At 49.6% G+C, this 19,165-nt stretch overlaps 1 protein-coding gene across 1 annotated transcript in view; it reads left to right on the top strand.

Moving 5' to 3' along the window:
• LOC120375474 (zinc finger protein 850-like) overlaps nt 1–19,165 on the top strand; it is a gene marked incomplete at its 5' end in the record, with an annotated part of 271,416 nt that overhangs the window by 126,445 nt on the left and 125,806 nt on the right. Inside the window, one exon of the mRNA XM_039496133.1 lies at nt 16,908–17,958. Coding sequence (XP_039352067.1) covers nt 16,908–17,958 — 1,051 coding nt within the window. The remainder of the gene's footprint in view (nt 1–16,907; nt 17,959–19,165) is intronic.

Genomic DNA, 19,165 nt, shown 5'->3' with positions numbered 1-19,165 from the left:
TGTGTTGGAAACTCCATTTGGAATAACAAGGCTGGTGCATGTCATTTTCCATTGATGAAATAACAGATTTCATATGAGCTCCCATTGTTCAGTAGTGTGCTGGACAGGACAAGATGCACATTTCTGGGGGATGTCTGGGAGCAGAGAATTTTCTGGGGCTCTCCTGTGGGTTATTCGGGAGTTGCTGACTAGCAGCACTCAAAACTGTGTAGCTGGGAGCGAGTTACATGCTGGAGACTGCGTGTTACCTGCCCAGGAGTGGCTGCTCTCACAGTAGAGCAGTGTAAAAGGCACCCCAGCCTGGGGAACTGAGGGAACAGCTGTTCAACAGTCCAGATTGTACTGTGCTTAATGTCACAGACACTCAATTTCAAAGTCTCCTAAAACACATAGAAAGTAAGTCCATGTCCCAGAAATCGAAGTCTCCAGAGAGAGGGCAAGTCTCCCTGGCTCTGCTTCTTGCTGACAGACAGGTCCAGAGACAAAGAGAGAGTCCTGGGGAAGCTGGAAACATAAGCGTGGAGCTCAGTGGAGAAGGGGGACAGGAAGGGCAGGGATATTACTGAATGCAGCATCTCAGCACTACTAGATGTCAGGATAACACACAGTGCAGCCCACTGGAAAACATAATCCCAAATATACATATAAAATGATGGGGTCTAAATTAGTTATTTCCATTGATTTATATAAGGGCAATAAGATATTCTCTGTATTATTGTCTATCCCTTTTTAAATAATTTCTGACATCCTGTTTGCTTTTTTGACTTCCGCTGCACACTGCTGGATGTCTTCAGAGAACTATCCACAATGACAAAAAGATCTTTTTACTGATCAGCTGTAGCTAAATTTGCCACCATCATATCGTATGTATAGTTGGGGTCGTTTTTCCAATGTGCATTACTTTACATTTATCCACGTTAGATTTCATTTGCCATTTTGTTGCCAAATCACTTAGTTTTGTGAGATCTTTTTGAAGTTCTTCACAGTCTGCTTTGGTCTTAACTATCTTGAGCAGTTTAGTAACATCTGCAAACTTTGCCACCTCACTGTTTACCCCTTTCTCCAGATCATTTATGAATAAGTTGAATAGGATTGGTCCTAGGACTGACTCTTGGGGAACACCACTAGTTACTCCTCTTCATTCTGAAAATGTACCATTTATTCCTACCCTTTGTTCCCTGTCTTTTAACTAGTTCTCAATCCATGAAAAGATCTTCCCTCTTATCCCATGATAACTTCATTTATGTAAGAGCCTTTGGTGAGAGACCTTGTCAAAGGCTTTCTGGAAATCTAAGTACACTATGTCCACTGGATCCCCCTTGTCCACATGTTTGTTGACACCTTCAAAGAACTCTAATAGACTAGTAAGGCACGATTTCCCTTTACAGAAACTATGTTGACTTTTGCCCAACAATTTTTGTTCTTCTATGTGCTTGACAATTTTATTCTTTACTATTGTTTCAACTAATTTGCCTGGCACAGACATTAGACTTACCGGTCTGTAATTGCCAGGATCACCTCTAGAGCCCTTTTTAAATATTGGCGTTACATTAGCAATCTTCCAGTCATTGGGTACAGAAGCTGATTTAAAGGACAGGTTACAAACCATAGCTAATAGTTCCCCAATTTCACATTTGAGTTCCTTCAGAACTCTTGGGTAAATACCATCTGGTTCTGGTGACTTGTTACAGTTAAATTTATTAATTAGTTCCAAAACCTCTAATGACACTTCAGTCTGTGGCAATTCCTCAGATTTGTCACCCACAAAAGGTTTGGGAATCTCCCTAACATCCTCAGCCACGAAGACTGAAGCAAAGAATGCATTTAGTTTCTCCGCAATGACTTTATCGTCTTTAAGGGCTCCTTTTGTATCTCAATCGTCCAGGGGTCCCACTGGTTGTTTAGCAGCTTCCTGCTTTTGATGTACTTAGAAAACATTTTGTTATTACCTTCTGAGTTTTTGGCTAGCTGTTCCTCAAACTCCTTTTTGGCTTTTCTTATTACATTTTTACACTTAATTTGGCAGTACTTATGCTCCCTTCTATATACACCTCACTAGGATTTGACTTCCACTTTTTAAAAGATGCCTTTTTATGACCTGCTCTGTCCTTCCGATATATTTTGTACACTGGAATGATTGTGTCCCATTGACTGTCCTCACTCCACTAGGTTTCTGTGATGCCTATTATGTCAATATCCTCTTTTAACACAAGGCACTCTAATTCACCCATCTTATTATTTACACTTCTACCATTTGTGTACACGCACTTTAAAAACTTGTCACTGTTTATTTGTCTGTCCTTTTTTGATGTGTTAGATTCTTTTGTGCGTGAATGCTTCTCGTCTGATCTGGCCCCTACTTTATCCTCTTCCAGCCTCTCTTCCTGACTAAAACTAGAAAAATCTCTATCACTACACTCTCCTCTAAGAGAAGTCTCTGTCCGATCCACGTGCTCCTCTGCAGCCATTGGCTTTCCCCCCATCTCCTAGTTTAAAAACTGCTCTGCAACCTTTTTAATGTTAAGTGCCAGCAGTCTGGATCCACTTTGGTTTAGGTGGAGCCCATCCTTCCTGTATAGGCTGCCCCATCCCCAAAGTTTCCCCAGTTCCTAATAAATCTAAACGCCATCTCTCTACACCATCATCTCATCCACGCATTGAGACTCCGAAGCTCTGCCTGCTTACCTGGCCCTGCGCATGGAACTGGGAGCATTTCTGAGAATGCCACCATAGAGGTCCTGGATTTCAGTCTCTTTCCTAGCAGATTAAATTTGGCCTCCAGGACGTCTCACCTACCCTTCCCTATGTCATTGGTATCTACATGTACCATGACCACTGGCTCCTCCCCAGCACTACACATAAATCTATTTAGATGCCTTGAGAAATCCGCAACCTACCCACCAGGCAGGCAAGTCACCATACGGTTCTCCCGGTCATCACAAACCCAGATATCCTTGTTTCTAATGATCGAATCTCCCATTACTAACAGCTGCCTTTTCTTAATGAGTGGAGTTCCCTCCCCCGGTGAGGTAACCTCAGTGAAAGAGGTTCTTCCAGATAGTGTTGGGGTGAGGGTCCCAACTATGAGAAGCTTTCCCTCTGCTCCTGTTGACTGCTCTCATTCCCTGGGCCTTTCATCCTCCTCAACAGCGCGGGGGGCTGTCTGACCGGAGTTGGGACAATTCTATAGTGTCCCGGAAAGCCTCATCAACATACTTCTCTGCCTCCCTTAGCTCCTCCAGTTCCAACACCCTGGCCTCCAAAGCCTCCACATGGTCTCTGAGGGCCAGGAGCTCCTTGCACCAAATGCACACATACATACATACCATAAGAACGTCCGTACCGGGTGAGATCCAAAGGTCCATCTAGCCCAGTATCCTGTCTACCGACAGTGGCCAATGCCAGGTGCCCCAGAGGGAGTGAACCTAACAGGCAATGATCAAATGATCTCTCTCCTGCCATCCAGCTCCATCCTCTGAGGCTAGGGACACCATTCCTTACCCATCCTGGCTAATAGCCATTGATGGACTTAACCACCATAAATTTATCCAGTTCTCTTTTAAACGTTATTATAGTCCTAGCCTTCACAACCTCCTCAGGCAAGGAGTTCCACAAGTTGTCTGTGCGCTGCGTGAAGAAGAACTTCCTTTCATTTTCTTTAAACCTGCTGCCTATTAATTTCATCTGGTGACCCTTAGGAAGCTTCTGTTGATTATGCTGCACTTAACCCTCAGTTTTACTTGAGCAAACAGGAGATATTTGAAACTGTGCGATATGGCTCCTGTGCTCTGTTCCCAAAGTGTTCTGCAGAAGGGGAGGGTCTCTGGTAGTGTGTGTCTCACTGGCATATTGGGGCGATGCTGAAACTGGGCAGAGTAGAGGTGGCATTGTGGGGCTGGCGTAAACCTTCTCTCTCCATTTCCCCTTCCAAGAACTGAGGGGACAGTAACCCTTACCCAGTGAGGTCACATTCTCATAGTTCTCCTGCATGACATCCCAGTAGAGGGTTCTCTGAGTGGGGTCCAGCAGAGCCCACTCTTCACTGGTGAAATACACAGCCACCTCCTCGAAGGTTACCGGCCCCTGAAAGAGCAAGAGTCCAACACTCAATACCTGCTGCCCCATTCACAGCCCCACTATTTGTGGGGAGAGGAGCCCATCAAAGGGAAGCCCTGGGTGGATTGCAGTCAACAAAGTCCCAACCCCACCCTGCTCAGAGCATCCAGGAAACATCAGAGTGAGGGGACAAAGAGAGAGCCCCTTATCTCTCCTAGCAGATCCATCACATACCTACTAGCCACAGACTGATAGAGGAGAGGGAGGCCCTAGCAGGGACCAGGGAGAGCTCCCTAGTAGGAAGCCCAACACCCTCCTCATTGTGAGGAGCTGGATATGAAGGGAGGGGAATCTCCCCTAACCCTCACTGGTGGGTGCCCCCTTCATATCTCACAGCAGCCGCTGGTTAGTCGGGTCAGGCTCCAGCACTATGAGTCTGGTCAGTTTTCCCAGCCCCATTCACGTGGGTTATTTTCTGCTCCACAAACTAGAGCATTTACAGCTCTGAACCTCATGGGTCTGTTCCTAGAATCTAGGCCACTTATTAAACAACTCCCAGCAGGTTTGTCACACCCTGTCCTCCCTTTCTCCACCCTGTGCATTTCCTTCCCCGCTCCAACCTCCAAACCAGACTGTGCAAACCTTCCCATCTCCGGTGTATTTGCTGTCCCTCTCCCTCCTGTAGGAACACACCAAACCCCTCCCTCAAAAAAATAATCCCTACCTGAGCTGGCTCCACTGCAGCCATTTCTCTTCCCTGTGTCATGGGAGGATGGGATGAGCTGGAGAAAAACATGGACGTCATTCTGCAGCCCTGGCAGGGAGAGAAGGGCAGTTGTGAAATTAACTAAAGCCTGTTCTGAAACCTCCACATCACGAGTCCCCCAGGCCCTTTCCCTCCAGACAGACATCGTAGACTCTGCCATGCTGGGAACATGCTTGATCTCTTTATTAGAATGTAGACCTGGCTCCTCCTGTCAGGCTAAACCCACAGAGACATTTTTAACCTCCCTTCTCCCTCCCCTCACCCCGTAACAAAGTCTCTGAACACAAGGCTAGAAAAGAGGAGAACCAAAGGAGTCACTGTGGGGGATTCCCTCGGACACTGACCCCACGGCAGCCACACCCCAGCAGGGGGAATATGGAGTCAGGAACTGGCTTTTCCTCTGTCTGATCCTTTTCTTGTTCACTGGAAAGTGGTTCTTCCCAGGGATGCTGCAATACATCTGTCTGGGTGGACTAGAGAGCTGGAAATCTCTCCCCCCACTCATTTCTCCCACTGCCCCTTTCAGTCTCTCCTTCCCCTGTCCTCTTTCCCTGCCCCTCTGGCTGGGACAGTCCCATTCCTGGGGGCTTTGCTCTCCCATGGCTGGATTTTCTCCTGGCAATTGCTAATGGGAGGAGAAATGACGAGGGGCTGTTTGTGCAGAGTCACTTTCTTGCCAGTCCCCAGCACTTTCCCTGAGGTCTTTCAATAACCCGGAGTCCGTAGCTCAGAATTTGTATTAACAGGGCCCAGGGCTACCCTAGGGGCCTAGTACCAGCTGCAGAAAGTCGTCCCCTGGGCCGGGCAGAGAAGAAGCTTTAATTAAGGTCACATCCCAGCACAGAACCCCCACTGGGGGAGCAGCAGCTGCTAAGCCTGGTCTCCCAGATCACAATGGAGGCTGCAGCATCCGACCCAGGAAGCTGAACCCCAATATCCTGAGCAGAGAGGGACAGAGCGTTTGAGCAGCTTCCCTCCTTTAGCTCTCTGGGGAGAGCAGCTAATGAGAGCCCCTCCTCACAGGGGGAATTGCTGATCTCATTTGCCTCTGTCCATCCAGAGTCACTCCTTGTCTTTCCATGCAGCGACTCTGGATTAACAATGGTCTCAATGAAACCAGATTTCAGAAAGAAGGAGTCCAGAACGCTGTGGAAGAGACCATTGTGTGGCATTTCTAGCCCCCTTCCCACCTGCCTCACCCCCCCAGATCTAGTATAAGGACTCAGGGCACAAATTTTCCCAATGGAACTGGAAGGTCCTGGAATTTTCAAGATGTTTGATAAGTGGATAGAAAGTTATCATGGTGACTGGGCCTGGCTGGGGAATGCTGGGATGTGCTTGGAGCCAGGATTCTGGCACAAGCTGATGAGATAGAAGGAGCATCGTTAGTAGCAGCCCCCAGAGCCTCCATCCAGGGGCCCCCAGACACCCCCAGTACCCAGAGCCCAGACCCCACAGCCAGGGTCCCACCAGATATTCCCTGGGACCCAACCACCAAAATCCCTGAACAGGGACGCCAGATACCCCTCAGCACCCCACTGGGGAGAGAACCCTCACCAGACCATCACTGGCAGGCTGGGAATCCTAAAGGCCCCCCCCCACCAAGAGCCCCCAACAGCCAGGGACCACCCCCCCAGGGGACCCCTCACTGGGAATTCAGTCCCTCACTGCCTGCCCAGGATTCCCCTACTGCTTGCCTAGGACCCCCACCTGTCCTGCAGCAGGACCTGCCAGGCCGTTTGCCTGAGACCCCCTGATGCTTTACAACGGGACCCCTCCCTCTGCTTGCCTGGCATCCCAACCTAGCTCCTGGCACTGCCCCACCCAGTTCTGTGCATTGGGCACGACTGAGCCCCTGGCACAGCACCAGGCTCCCTCTAACCCCCTGCCCCGCCTCCCCAAGAGACGCCCACCCTCACTGTTCTGCACCAACAAGTCCCCAGTGCTACCCACCTCCAGGACCCATAGCCTCAGGGCTGGGCACATCAGAACCCCCCCCCCAAACCGCCAGAACCCACCAATTTGATTAGGGTACCCCCTGCCCAGTCACCCAGAGGCCTCCCCCTCCCACAATGCCCCTTCAGCTCCAGCTGCAATCTCCCCACACAGACACCCCATCCCCTACCCCAGCAACAGTGTTACCTCACTGTGTCTGCTAAGTGGATAGAAAGTTATCACTGCCTCCTGCTGGCCAGTCACACGGGCAGAGGGATCCCTGGGGGGTGCTGCTTTAACAGGAGAATGGAAGGCCTGGAGGGCAAGAAGGGTCCATGCCCTGTCACTAGCTACATCTTCGCACTGCGGGAAGCAACCCCTCCCAGAGGCCATTTGTCATCGGCTTCGGGATACTTCTAGACCCATGCTGCACTCAGAGTGACCTCCTCACCCAGTGCCAGCTGGAGAAAAGAAAAGGGTCCAGCCAACTCTCCTGTTACCAGCTGGGAGCCACTGATCCCCCAAACAGGGGGAGGCCTCTGGATTTGATGGGTATTAAATATGTTTAGAGAGGAAAGTGGAAAATCAGAGGGATTTTATATCAGTTGTTGATATGAGAAAAAAAATGAGTGTTTCACATCAATATCTGATAACTGAATAGAGAAAATGGGCAAACATTTGCCAACATTTTATATCCATGTTCAGGAATCTGAAGAAAAGTAAAAAATTTTTTTTTTTTTTTTTATTTTTTAAGAGAGAGGGGAAAAAAAATCAGGGGCCATAGTCAAAAATAGACAATTATAGAAAAAAAAAGCGGAGGATAATTTTTTTTAAATTTTTTTTTTTTGCAGAGAATGTGTGTCAGAAACTACACAATTAATAACATGAGAGAGGGGAGGGATAGCTCAGTGGTTTGAGCACTGGCGTGCTAAACCTGGGGTTGTGAGTTCAATTCTTGAGGGGGCCACTTAGGGATCTGGGGCAAAAATTGGTCCTGCTAGTGGAAGGGGGGGGAGCTGGAAGGCTCCCTGGATAAAGGAAGGGGGGAGTAGCAGGTGACTGGCAACTGAGGCCTAGGGGAAAATGTGTTGGTAGTTTGGGGTCAGTGGGTGGGATTGAGAAACCCTGATATTCTATGACCACCACCAAGATCTGAGGGGATTTTATATTACTGTTAAATAACTAGAGGGAAAAGGGGGACTGTTGGACTGGATTTTATATTACTATCCAATACATATACAGAAAGTGATGGCTCCCCCCACCATTCCCATGGGCAGCAGGGAGCCCTTTGAGGAGCTGCTTTAAGAGGGCAAAGGGGGGTGGGGGAGCTGGCAGGTCCCTGGATGAGGGAAGGGGGCAGCAGTGGGGGATGGGCAGGTGAATGGAAATTGGTGTCTGGGGACAACTGTGTTGGTAGTTGGGGGCAGTAACTGGGATTGGGAAACCGGGGTCCAGGCAGTCCCCATGGGGGGCACGTGCCCCTCCCATCCCCACCCTGGCAGAGAATGGGCATCTCACCCCCCCCCCCCCCAGGCCAGGGGCAGCCGTGTGCTGGGGAATGACTCAGGGGCAACAATTTCCCACCCGAACAAGGACAAATCGCTGCAGGTAAAATGGGAGGGGGACCCCCCCATCGGAGAGATTTTAAATTGACACTTGAGAAGTATGGAGAGACCAGGGCAATATCGGGGGAGATTAGATTAGAGAGCTGATCATTGGGGGGAATCTCCCTGGATTTTATAGCCACGTGTGATAACGAGAAAAAGGGGGGCAGGGGCGGCTCTAGAATTTCGGCCGCCCCAAGCAGGGCGGTACACCGCGGGGGGCGCTCTGGCGGTCGCCGGTCCCACGGCTCCGGTAGACCTGCTGCAGGCATGACTGCGGGAGGTCCACCGGAGCCGCCTGCTGCCCTCCCGCCGGACGCTGCCCCAAGCGCACGCTTGGCACGCTGGGGTCTGGAGCCGGCCCTGAAGGGGGGAAACTTGACAGACTTTGTATTGGGGAGGAAGTGGCACAAACACGGAAGGATTCAGTGAACTTACCCCCCCCCCCAGGGGAATTTCCTGGCTGCACAAAACAGTTCAAATTTCCCTCCCCAATGACCCCCCCGCCCCACAGCTCAACTCCCCCTCTCCCCAGCCCGGATTGTGCCCTTTAGCCCCCCCCCCCAACACTGCCTCCAGCTGCCTAACCCCCCCGCCCGACCATCAATTCCCTGCTCGCCCCCCCCGGCTGCTCCCATCGCCCCCCCCCCGCCCCTGGAACCAGCGCCCAGCGGAACGTTCCGGCTGATACGGGCAGGGGAAGGGCAGCGGCTTCAGCAGCTGTTACTGAGCATGCGCAGTGCCCCCCCCCCGACGCCAGTCCCCAGCCTCCGCCCCCCCATCCCAGCGGGGCCGGGGCGGATCCTGCTGCAGCTCCTGGGGCCGAGGCTTCTCCCAGGTTACCCGGGGCAGAGTCACGTGGCCGCCCCCCCCCGTCTCTTACTCACCGGCTCACACGGAGGCGGCAGCAGCAGCTTTGTTCTCCCGCCCCCAGCGGGGCTCGCACGGAGCATGCGCAGTTCCAGCTGCTGACCCCTCCCTTACCTGGGCTGGAGAGGGCGGACGCGCCCCGGGGCAGGCTGGGAGATGTAGTTCCGGACTCTCCCTGGAGCGGAAGTGACGTCAGCGAGGGAGCCGGAGCCGGAGGGTGAACGCGCGCGGGTCGCTGCGGTTCTGCCTGGCTCGTGCGGGGCCGTTGGAGCCTCTCCCGGGCCAGGGTTTGTGCCGTTGTGCTCTGGGCATGCGCAGATCGTGGCGGGAGAGACCTTCATTAACCCCCCCGTGCCCGGCCTGGGCTCCGCCCCCGCTGCGGAGCTGCAGCCTCCAGGTCCCAGCGCGAACCCGGGGGCGGTGCGAGGTCCAGAGGGGGCTGGGAAAGGGGCGGGGGGGGAGTGTCGGTGCAGCCCGGACATGGCCCGGGGGGAGCCGGTGACCCCCGAGGAGCGGGGAGAGAAAGGGGGGGCTGAGATCCCCTCGGATTTACCGCTGCCCCCCCGTGGGGACCCCCTCGTCCCCCCCACCCTGCCCCCTTTCTCCCTAGAGAGCCACGATCAGCCCCCAGGGTGACCCCCCCACCCCCCAACCCCGGAGAACGTACCGGTCTCCCCCCCCGATTGTGCCCCATTTTCTCTCCCCTTCGCCAGTGTCCAGCTCTCCCTGTGGCTGGTGGGGGCTCTGGGGGTGTCTGGGGCCCCTGGCCAGGGACTCTGGGGACTGGGGGCCAGGGAAGATCTGGCAGGACCCTGGCTGGGGCTGTGGGGGTGTCTGGGGCCCCGGCTGTGGGGTCTGGGCTCTGGGTACTGGGGGGTGTCTGGGGGCTGCTACTAACCCTGATCCTGCTCCCGGATCAGTTTGTGCCACAATCCTGGCTCCAAGCGCGGCCAGGCAGCCCCCAGCCAGGCCCACTCACCCTGATAACTTTCTATCCACTTACCAAACACTGTCAGCTGAAATCACAGATTTTGCTTTTTTCTGCTCTTGAAAACTGCAGGAACTTCCAGTTCCATTGGGACTATTCATCCCTCCCCCCACCCCCAAGTCCTTGTCCTAGATCTGGAGGGTGAGGCAGGTGGGAAGGGGTTTAGCGCTGCCATACGATGGTCTCTTCCACAGCGTTCTGGACTCCTTCTTTCTGAAATCTGGTTTCATTGAGAACATTATTAATCCAGAGTCACTGCATGGAAAGACAAGGAGTGACTCTGGATGGCCAGTGAGGCGACTGAGGTCAGCAATTCTCCCTGTGAGGAGGGGCTCTCATTAGCTGCTCTCCCCAGAGAGCTAAAGGAGGGAAGCTGCTCAAACGCTCTGTCCCTCTCTGCTCAGGATATTGGGGTTCAGCTTCCTGGGTCGGATGCTGCAGCCTCCATTGTGATCTGGGAGACCAGGCTTAGCAGCTGCTGCTCCCCCAGTGGGGCTCTCTGCTGGGAAGTGACCTTAATTAAAACTTCTTTTCTGCCCTGCCAAAGTGATGACTTTCTCCAGCTGGTCCTAGCCCCATAGGGCAGCCCTGGGCCCTGTTAATACTAAATTCTGAGCCAGAGTCTCCAGGTAACTGAAAGACCTCAGGGAAAGTGCTGGGGACTGGCAAGAAAGTGACTCTGCACAAACAGCTCCTCCTCATTTCTCCTCCCATTAGCAATTGCCAGGAGAAAATCCAGCCATGGGAGAGCAAAGCCCCCAGGAATGGGACTGTCCCAGCCAGAGGGGCAGGGAGAGAGGACAGGGGAAGGAGAGACTGAAAGGGGCAGTGGGAAAAATGAACGGGGGAGAGATTTCCAGCTCTCTAACCCACCCAGACACATGTATTGCAGCATCCCTGGGCAGAACCACTTTCCAGTGAACAAGAAAAGGATCAGACAGAGGAAAAGCCAGTTCCAGACTCCATATTCGCCTGCTGGGGTGTGTCAGTGTCCGAGGGAATCCCCCACAGTGACTCCTTTGGTTCTGCTCTTTTCTAGCCTTGTGTTCAGAGACTTTGTTACAGGAGGGGAGAGGGAGAAGGGAGGTTAAAAATGTGTCTGGGCTTAGCCTGGCAGGAGGGGCCAGGTCTACACTGTAATAACATGCTTGATCTCTTTCCCAGGATGGCAGAATCTAGGATGTCTGTCTGCAAGGAAAGGGCCTGGGAGAATCATCCTGTGAAATTAACTAAAGCCTGTTCTGTAACCCCCACAACTACCATTCTCACCATGCCAGGCTGCAGAATGACGTCCATGTTTCGCTCCAGCTCATCCCATCCTGCCATGGGACAGGGAAGAGAAATGGCTGCAGAGGAGCCTGTTCAGGTAGGGATTATCAGGGGGTTGCTGGTGGGTTCCTGCAGGGGGGAGAGGGACAGCAAATACACCAGAGATGGGAAGATTTGCACAGTCTGGTTTGGAGGTTGGAGCGGGGCAGGAAATGCACAGGGTGAGGAAGGGAGGAGGACAGCTTGAGATAAACCTGCTGGGAGTTGTTTAATAAGTGGCCCAGATTCTAGGAACAGACCCATGAGATTGGGTGGTGGAAATACCCTAATTTATGAAACAGAAAATAACCCTCCTACATGGGGCTAGGAAAACTGACCAGACTCTCAGTGCTGGAGCCTGACCTGACTGACCAGCGGCTGCTGAGGGATATGAAGTGGGCACCCATCAGGGAGGTTTAGGGGAGCTGCCCCACCCTTCATATCCAGCTCCTCACAATGAGGAGGGTGTTGGGCTTCCTACCAGAGAGCTCTCCCTGCACCCTGCTAGGGGCTCCATCTCCTGTATCGGTCTGTGGCTAGCAGGTGTGTGATGGATCTGCTGGGAGAGACAAGGGGCTCTCTATTCGTCCCTTTAACCTGGTGTTTCCAGGATGCTCTTTGCAGGGTGGGGGTGGGACTGTGATCCACCCAGAGCTTGCATTTGATTGGCTCCTCTCCCCCACGAATAGTGGGGCTGTGAGTGGGGCATCGGGTACAGAGTGTTGGACTCTTGCTCTTTCAGGGGCCGGTGACCTTCGAGGAGGTGGCTGTGTATTTCACCAGTGAAGAGTGGGCTCTGCTGGACTCCATTCAGAGAGCCCTCTACTGGGATGTCATGCAGGAGAACTATGAGAATGTGGCCTCGCTGGGTAAGGATTCCCATCCCCTTGGTTCTTGGAATAGAAAATGAAGAAATAAGGTTCATGCCAGCCCCACAATGCCACCTCTACACTGTCCTGTTTCAGCATCACCCCAATATGCCAGTGACACACACACTGCCACAGACCCTCCCCTGCTGCAGAACACTTTGGGAACAGCGCACAGGAGCCGTATCGCACAGTGTCAAATAGCTCCTGTTTGCTCAAGTAAACTTCTTTGAGATGGGGCGACCACATCTGCATGGAGTATTCGAGATGTGGGCGTACCATGGATTTATATAGAGGCAATATGATATTTTATGTCTTATTATCTATCCCTTTCTTAATGATTCCCAACATTCTGTTTGCTTTTTTCACTGCTGCTGCACATTGAGTGGATGTTTTCAGAGAACTATCCACAGTGACTCCAAGATCTCTCTCGAGTGGAAACAGCTAATTTAGACCCCATCATTTTGTATGTATAGTTGGGATTATGTTTTCCAATGGGCTGCAATATGTGTTATCGTGACATCTAGTACTGTTGAGATCCTGCATTCAGTAATATCCCTGCCCTTCCTGTTCCCTTTCTTCACTGAACCCCACCAGCCCATGGTTACTGTTCCTAGCTTCCCCAGGACTCTCTCATTGTCTCTGTCTCTGGACCTCTCTGTCAACAAGAAGCAGTGCTGGGGAGACTTGCCCTCTCTCTGGAGTCTTTGATTTCTGGGACATAGATTTACTTTCTCTGTGTTTTAGGAGAAATTGAGTGTCTGTGATATTAATCACAGTGCAACCTGGACTGTTGAACAGCTGTGTGACTCAGTTCCCAAGCTGGGGTACCTTTTACACTGCTTTACTTTGAGAGCAGCCACTCCTGGGCAGGTGACACACAGTGTCCAGCATATAACTCGCTCCCAGCTACACAGTATTGAGTGCTGCTAGTCAGTGACTCACGAGTTACAGTGCGGCACAGGAGAACCCCAGAAAATTCTCTGCTCCCAGACTTACCCCAGAAATGTGCATCTTTCCCTGTCCAGCACACTACTGAACAAGGCAAGCTCATATGAAGTCTGTCATTTCATCAGTGGAAAATGACATGCGCCAGCCTGGTTATCCCAAATGGAGTTTCCAACACACTTTAATACACTGGTTAGATAAAGAATAAAACAAGATTGTTAACTATCAAAAAAAATATTTTAAGATACAGATAATGAGGCATAAAGCTCAGAATTGTTTACAAAAGAAATGCAAGATAAAACACAAACTAACATCTAAGTTAAGCTGAAACAGATTCAAGGCAAATGTTTCTCTCACCAGGTGCTGAGACATGCTGTTTTTCCTTTCAGCCAGGACTCCCCCTAACCCGCCCCTGCCACCCACGTTCAGCTCTGCAGGAGTTGTCATGAGCAGAGGGAAAGGGGAGAGAGAGTCTCAAGCATTTTCCTCACCTCTTTTTATAATTCAGTCCTTTGTACTAGAAACAACTTCAGTTCTCAGCTGAGTCATGGTGCCAGGCTGTCTGTCGGAGATATGAAAATTGTGAGGGAAAGTCTACAGACAGAGCCTTGGAGCTTTGGTCAAGCTAGTAGGCCTGAAGTATTAGCTGAGCTTGCTTCTCTGTGTAAAGGGCATAGAAAGGCAAAGTGGAATGGAAAATCCCCAAAATTGGGGAACAATGGCTTTGTGTGCATAACGGAAAGTGGTATGTGAAGTGGAAAGTCCTCAAACACACTGATTTGCAGTAACTGAGCTTGTGAAACATAACCACAGTGGAAGTGTTAGAAAAGTCAACCTACAAACTAGACTAGGAATAACAATAAGAGGAAAGGCCGAATATGGAAAACTGATTGTTCAGCTTGCTTTTGACCTGCATCATATTTTGCAATATATTCCAAATAAGGTAATTAACGTGCAATGTATGTGTCATTGATTGTGGTTTTAAGCTTTAAAAGTCGTGTGTGATTTTTAGCTCAGGGGGACAGTATTCCAATAGCTCTCGCCCCCTGTGCGCTTGTAACCAAGAAAAGAACCTCAGGCTGAGCTGATTCAAAATCAATCGTGTGGTCGTTTTCCACAACAGCTTCAAGAGGTCCCTGTGATGGAATGTAAATGTCTTCACACCTTCCCCCTGCCGGAGAACGGCTGTTTGACCAGCTGTTTGCCTTGTTGTCTTTGAGGAACTGCTCTTTGGGTGTTCCCCAGAATTGTAACTTTTTCAGTAATATCATACTGTAAAATCTCATAACTTTACATACAGTGTTACTACACATTTTAACAGGAGGATAATATTCTGTAGATTATGCGTTTTCAAATGATACCTCACAAGCCATACTGTGTACAAAATTGATCATAATTTTCCAGAAGAGTGAACATAGGGATATAGACTGACACAGTGTCTATGTGTGTGTTCCCAGCAGATATGTGGATATTTCAATCCCTCATAAGCATAGTGTTCGGCATCTTCAAGGACCTAGGGAACTAGTCCTGGAAATTCACTGGTTTGCCAAGTGTGACACTGTATGGAATCGTGAGACACTTTGATATTAATAATAAAATAATATAATCTGATAAAATTAAAATGAATTGTGCAAGATATGCCATGTAAGGTGTCAGGGGAAATGTTATGATTTTCCGAGTATGATCATTTTGTTTCTATGTTTGTATCACCTTTGTATTGTGAGTTATAGATCTGTAGGGTATATCTGTATTTCCAGACTTGGGCAGTGTTTCTGGTGACACCCTCAGACATATTGGCAACACTGCCTGCCCTGTTTGATGGCCCATTGAGGGTCATCAGCTGTACAGTGAGCCCATGGAAAGGACCAAGGGGATACACCTATTGAGTCGCAAGACATGCCGGGATATGCCTGTGTACTGAGACCTCCAAGGCTTTTCCATGCCCTGTGCTGTGACGCTTGTGTTTGGGACACAGGAAGTACAGGCCACATGGCAAAAGGAATATAAAGGGCAGCTGCATCATCTCCATTTTGTCTTCAATCCCTCTTCCTGCCTCTGGAGCAACTTCTCTACAAACTGAAGCCTGGAACAAAGGACCGAATGACCCATCCAAGCTGTGGATGTGTTCCGGACAGACTATCAAGCCAGCAACTCACCAATACTGCTAAGAACCTGATGTATCCGTTTTGGAATGTGTCTGACTGCTTTCCCATTTAACTTCTTTCTTTCTTTCTTTAGTTTAGATGCTAAAGGATTGGCTGGCAGTGTGGTATTTTGGGTAAGATCCAAACCTACACTGACCTGGTAACGTGGCTGACCCTTTGGGGTCAGAAGATCATTTTGTTTATGTGAGCAGAGTTTTTAAATAACCCCTCACTGTACTGGACCTAGGTGCTGATTGGGAGTCAGAGAACTGGGATTCAATAAAGGGAGCTGTGTGATTTCTTTTTTCAGCTTCTCGTTAACCAGTGTGTGGGATCAGAAGCACAGTTTGTGACTGGTCAGTGAGTTTTTAACGTCAGTGTTAAACAGCAGTTTTGGGAGCATCTGCCCTCCCTTTTTCAGCCTGCCCTGATCTTGGCATTTTCGGTGAGAACTGCCCCTGGCCCACCAGGTCATACTAAGCACTGAAGTTAAATTAATAGAATGTTTTTTATGACAATATCTTATGCAGTCAACTGTACTTCTTTGTTTTCTTTCATCTGAGCAGGGTTTTCAGTTTTCCGACCTGATGTGATCTCCCAGCTGGAACAAGGGGAAGAGCCATGGGTCCCAGACCTCCAGGGTTCAGAGAAAAGAGTGATCCTGAGAGCTCCCTGCACAGGTGAGAAAACATTAAACCACCTCAGAATCTGTAAGTGCCTGAAGGAAACATCTGAGATGCCCAGCAAAGCCCTTGGGGGGGTCTCTCAGTTCATTAAAAGCAGCAAAGAATCCTGTGGCACCTTATAGACTAAGACGTTTTGCAGCACGAGCTTTCGTGGGTGAATACCCACTTCGTCGGATGCAAGTTCATTACTGTCCCTAGCAGGGGTCGTATCCTCAGGGTAAATATAGTTCATGGCTTCCTATAGATCATAGCAGACACCAGGGAGTAGCTTCCTCCCTTTCTTCCTGCGTATTTGGATGGGGTGTGAAGGCTGAATTCATCCCCCTCCTCTCTCTTATTTAGGGGAAGAGTTTGGGGGAGTTCAGTTCCTGATTTTTATTTCACCTCCCTTCTGCGCTTTTTTTGGTTTGGCCTTCCCCTTTCCATCCCTGTTTGAGGTTTCTGTCTCTATCACAGCAGGTGACGCAATGGTATGTGAGAAAGAGGAGCAGAATTCTCAGCAGGAAAATGTTGAGCAAGTGGCTAAACACAGAGAATTATCACAAAGATTGAAAAGGAATGTGTCCAGGAGTCATGAGCCGGGAAAATCCTGTGAGATTCAGCACAGACCAGAAAGAGAGCATGGAAACCAGCCAGGGGAGAAAGTGGATAAATTTATTTCCTCTTGGGGAACACAGAAGGTCCTCATGGAAACCACAACACAGCAGGAAATCCTCAGGCGAAAGAGAAAAAATACATGCAGTGGATGTGGAAAAACCTTCTGTCACAGCTCAGCCCTTTCGGTTCATCGGAGAATCCACACAGGGGAGAGGCCCTATGAATGCCCTGCGTGTGGGAAATGCTTCATTAGCAGCTCCTACCTTTCTAAACATCGGAGAATCCACACAGGGGAGAGGCCCTACGAATGCAGTGAGTGTGGGAAAACCTTCTCTCGTAGCTCAGCCCTTTCTGTACATCAGCGAATCCACACAGGGGAGAGGCCCTACAAATGCAGTGAGTGTGGGAAAACCTTCATTCACAGTTCGCACCTTATTAGTCATCAAACAATCCACAGAGGAGAGAGGCCCTATGAATGCAGCGAGTGTGGGAAAACCTTCTCTCGCAGCTCCCACCTTATTAGTCATCAAACAATCCACAGAGGAGAGAGGCCCTATGAATGCAGTGAGTGTGGGAAAAACTTCACTCACAGATCAGCTCTTTCTGTTCATCGGAGAATCCACACAGGGGAGAGGCCCTGTGAATGCCCTGTGTGTGGGAAATGCTTCACTCAGAGATCAGCACTTTCTGAACATGAGAGAATCCACACAGGGGAGAGGCCCTGTGAATGCCCTGTGTGTGGGAAATGCTTCATTAGCAGCTCCTACCTTTCTAAACATCGGAGAATCCACACAGGGGACAGGCCCTACAAATGCAGTGAGTGTGGGAAAACCTTCTCTCGCAGCTCAGCCCTTTCTGTACATCAGAGAATCCACACAGGGGAGAGGCCCTACAAATGCAGTGAGTGTGGGAAAACCTTCTCTCGCAGCTCAGGCCTTTCTGTACATCAGAGAATCCACACAGGGGAGAGGCCCTACAAATGCAGTGAGTGTGGAAAAACCTTCTCTTGCAGCTCAGCCCTTTCTGTACATCAGAGAATCCATACAGGGGAGAGGCCCTACAAATGCAGTGAGTGTGGGAAAACCTTCATTCACAGTTCGCACCTTATTAGGCATCAAACAATTCACAGAGGAGAGAGTCCCTATGAATGCAGTGAGTGTGGGAAAACCTTCTCTCGCAGCTCAGCCCACGTTAGCCATCAGAGAATCTGCAAGGGAGATCAACATTGTAAAAATCTCTAGGGCTATCCAGACTTTCTTTTCTTTAATACTTTTCCTGATTCCCACATAGTAACTTTTAAAGCTCTTTGAACTGTGTGCAGCACCGTTATCCCTCAGCTTGTCCAGGTGAGTGGCCCATTTTTGCCTTTTGCAGTTCGCCCTCTTTTGAGATGGACCTATTTGTCCTTTCTATTGTCCCACAAGTAATTGGAGTGTGCCCTTCCTATGAGGAACCAGGGAGCGTCACATTTATACCATTCCTCCTATTGCAAATTTATTGTTAGTCACCAATGATGCAGATTGTATCATTGCCAATTGTTCTCACGTTGCTCTGGGTTTTGCTGAAGAGCAGATATATTGGGAATTTTTCAAATTATATGTAAATGAAGAGGAGCAGGTGCAGGAAAAAAGTATAAATTACAGCTTCTGAGACACTGGAAGGAGATGGGGTGACTCAGAGATTCCCTCCTTCCCCATCACTGCAGAACTGTTACCTTTTGCCTGAGCCATGCAGAGGTTATCATCATCACATTCTATCCATCCGCTTCTCAAAGTGTCATGTGATGAAGCATTCTGCATTGTCTGTGCTTGGAGATGATGTTTTGACGACTGTAATCCTATATCAGAGTCACTATGACTGGAGATGAAAGTGTCCAAAGTCCTGGGAGGGGAATTGAAATGGATCCCAAATACAGTGTTATTGGAGTTTAAATCCCAGGTTCCATCTATTGTAAAGCCACTTTTGACAAGGTGGCTGTTTTTCCCTCATTATGGGAATGCTAGGATACTAAAAATGTTGTAATTAACATAACTGACTATGTAGACAGGGATGAGTGAAGCAGGTTTGAATGGATCAGAGGAGAATGTGATGGGAGAATCTCTTGTCACGATTCTGAATAATCAGATGTAACCTGCTCTGGAATTTGACTTGATACCATATTGTTCCGAGTATAGGCCGCTCCTGATTATAAGCTGCACCCTTAAAGTTTGGTGCTATTTTAAAAAAATTAAATTTTTAACTTTTTTTAACTTAAAGAAAATATACACATTAGTAGAACAGTAAAACAGTATTTTATTTAACGAATAGGAAGACATGTACCAGTATTTTTAACACTTTTGGTAGTCCTGCTTTTGACGGCACATGTTATATACTCAGAAATATTGAAAACTATTTTGT

Source organism: Mauremys reevesii, linkage group 12, assembly GCF_016161935.1.
Source record: "Mauremys reevesii isolate NIE-2019 linkage group 12, ASM1616193v1, whole genome shotgun sequence".
Lineage (NCBI taxonomy): Eukaryota > Metazoa > Chordata > Testudines > Geoemydidae > Mauremys > Mauremys reevesii.
This window is presented reverse-complemented; position numbering and strand designations above follow the sequence as displayed.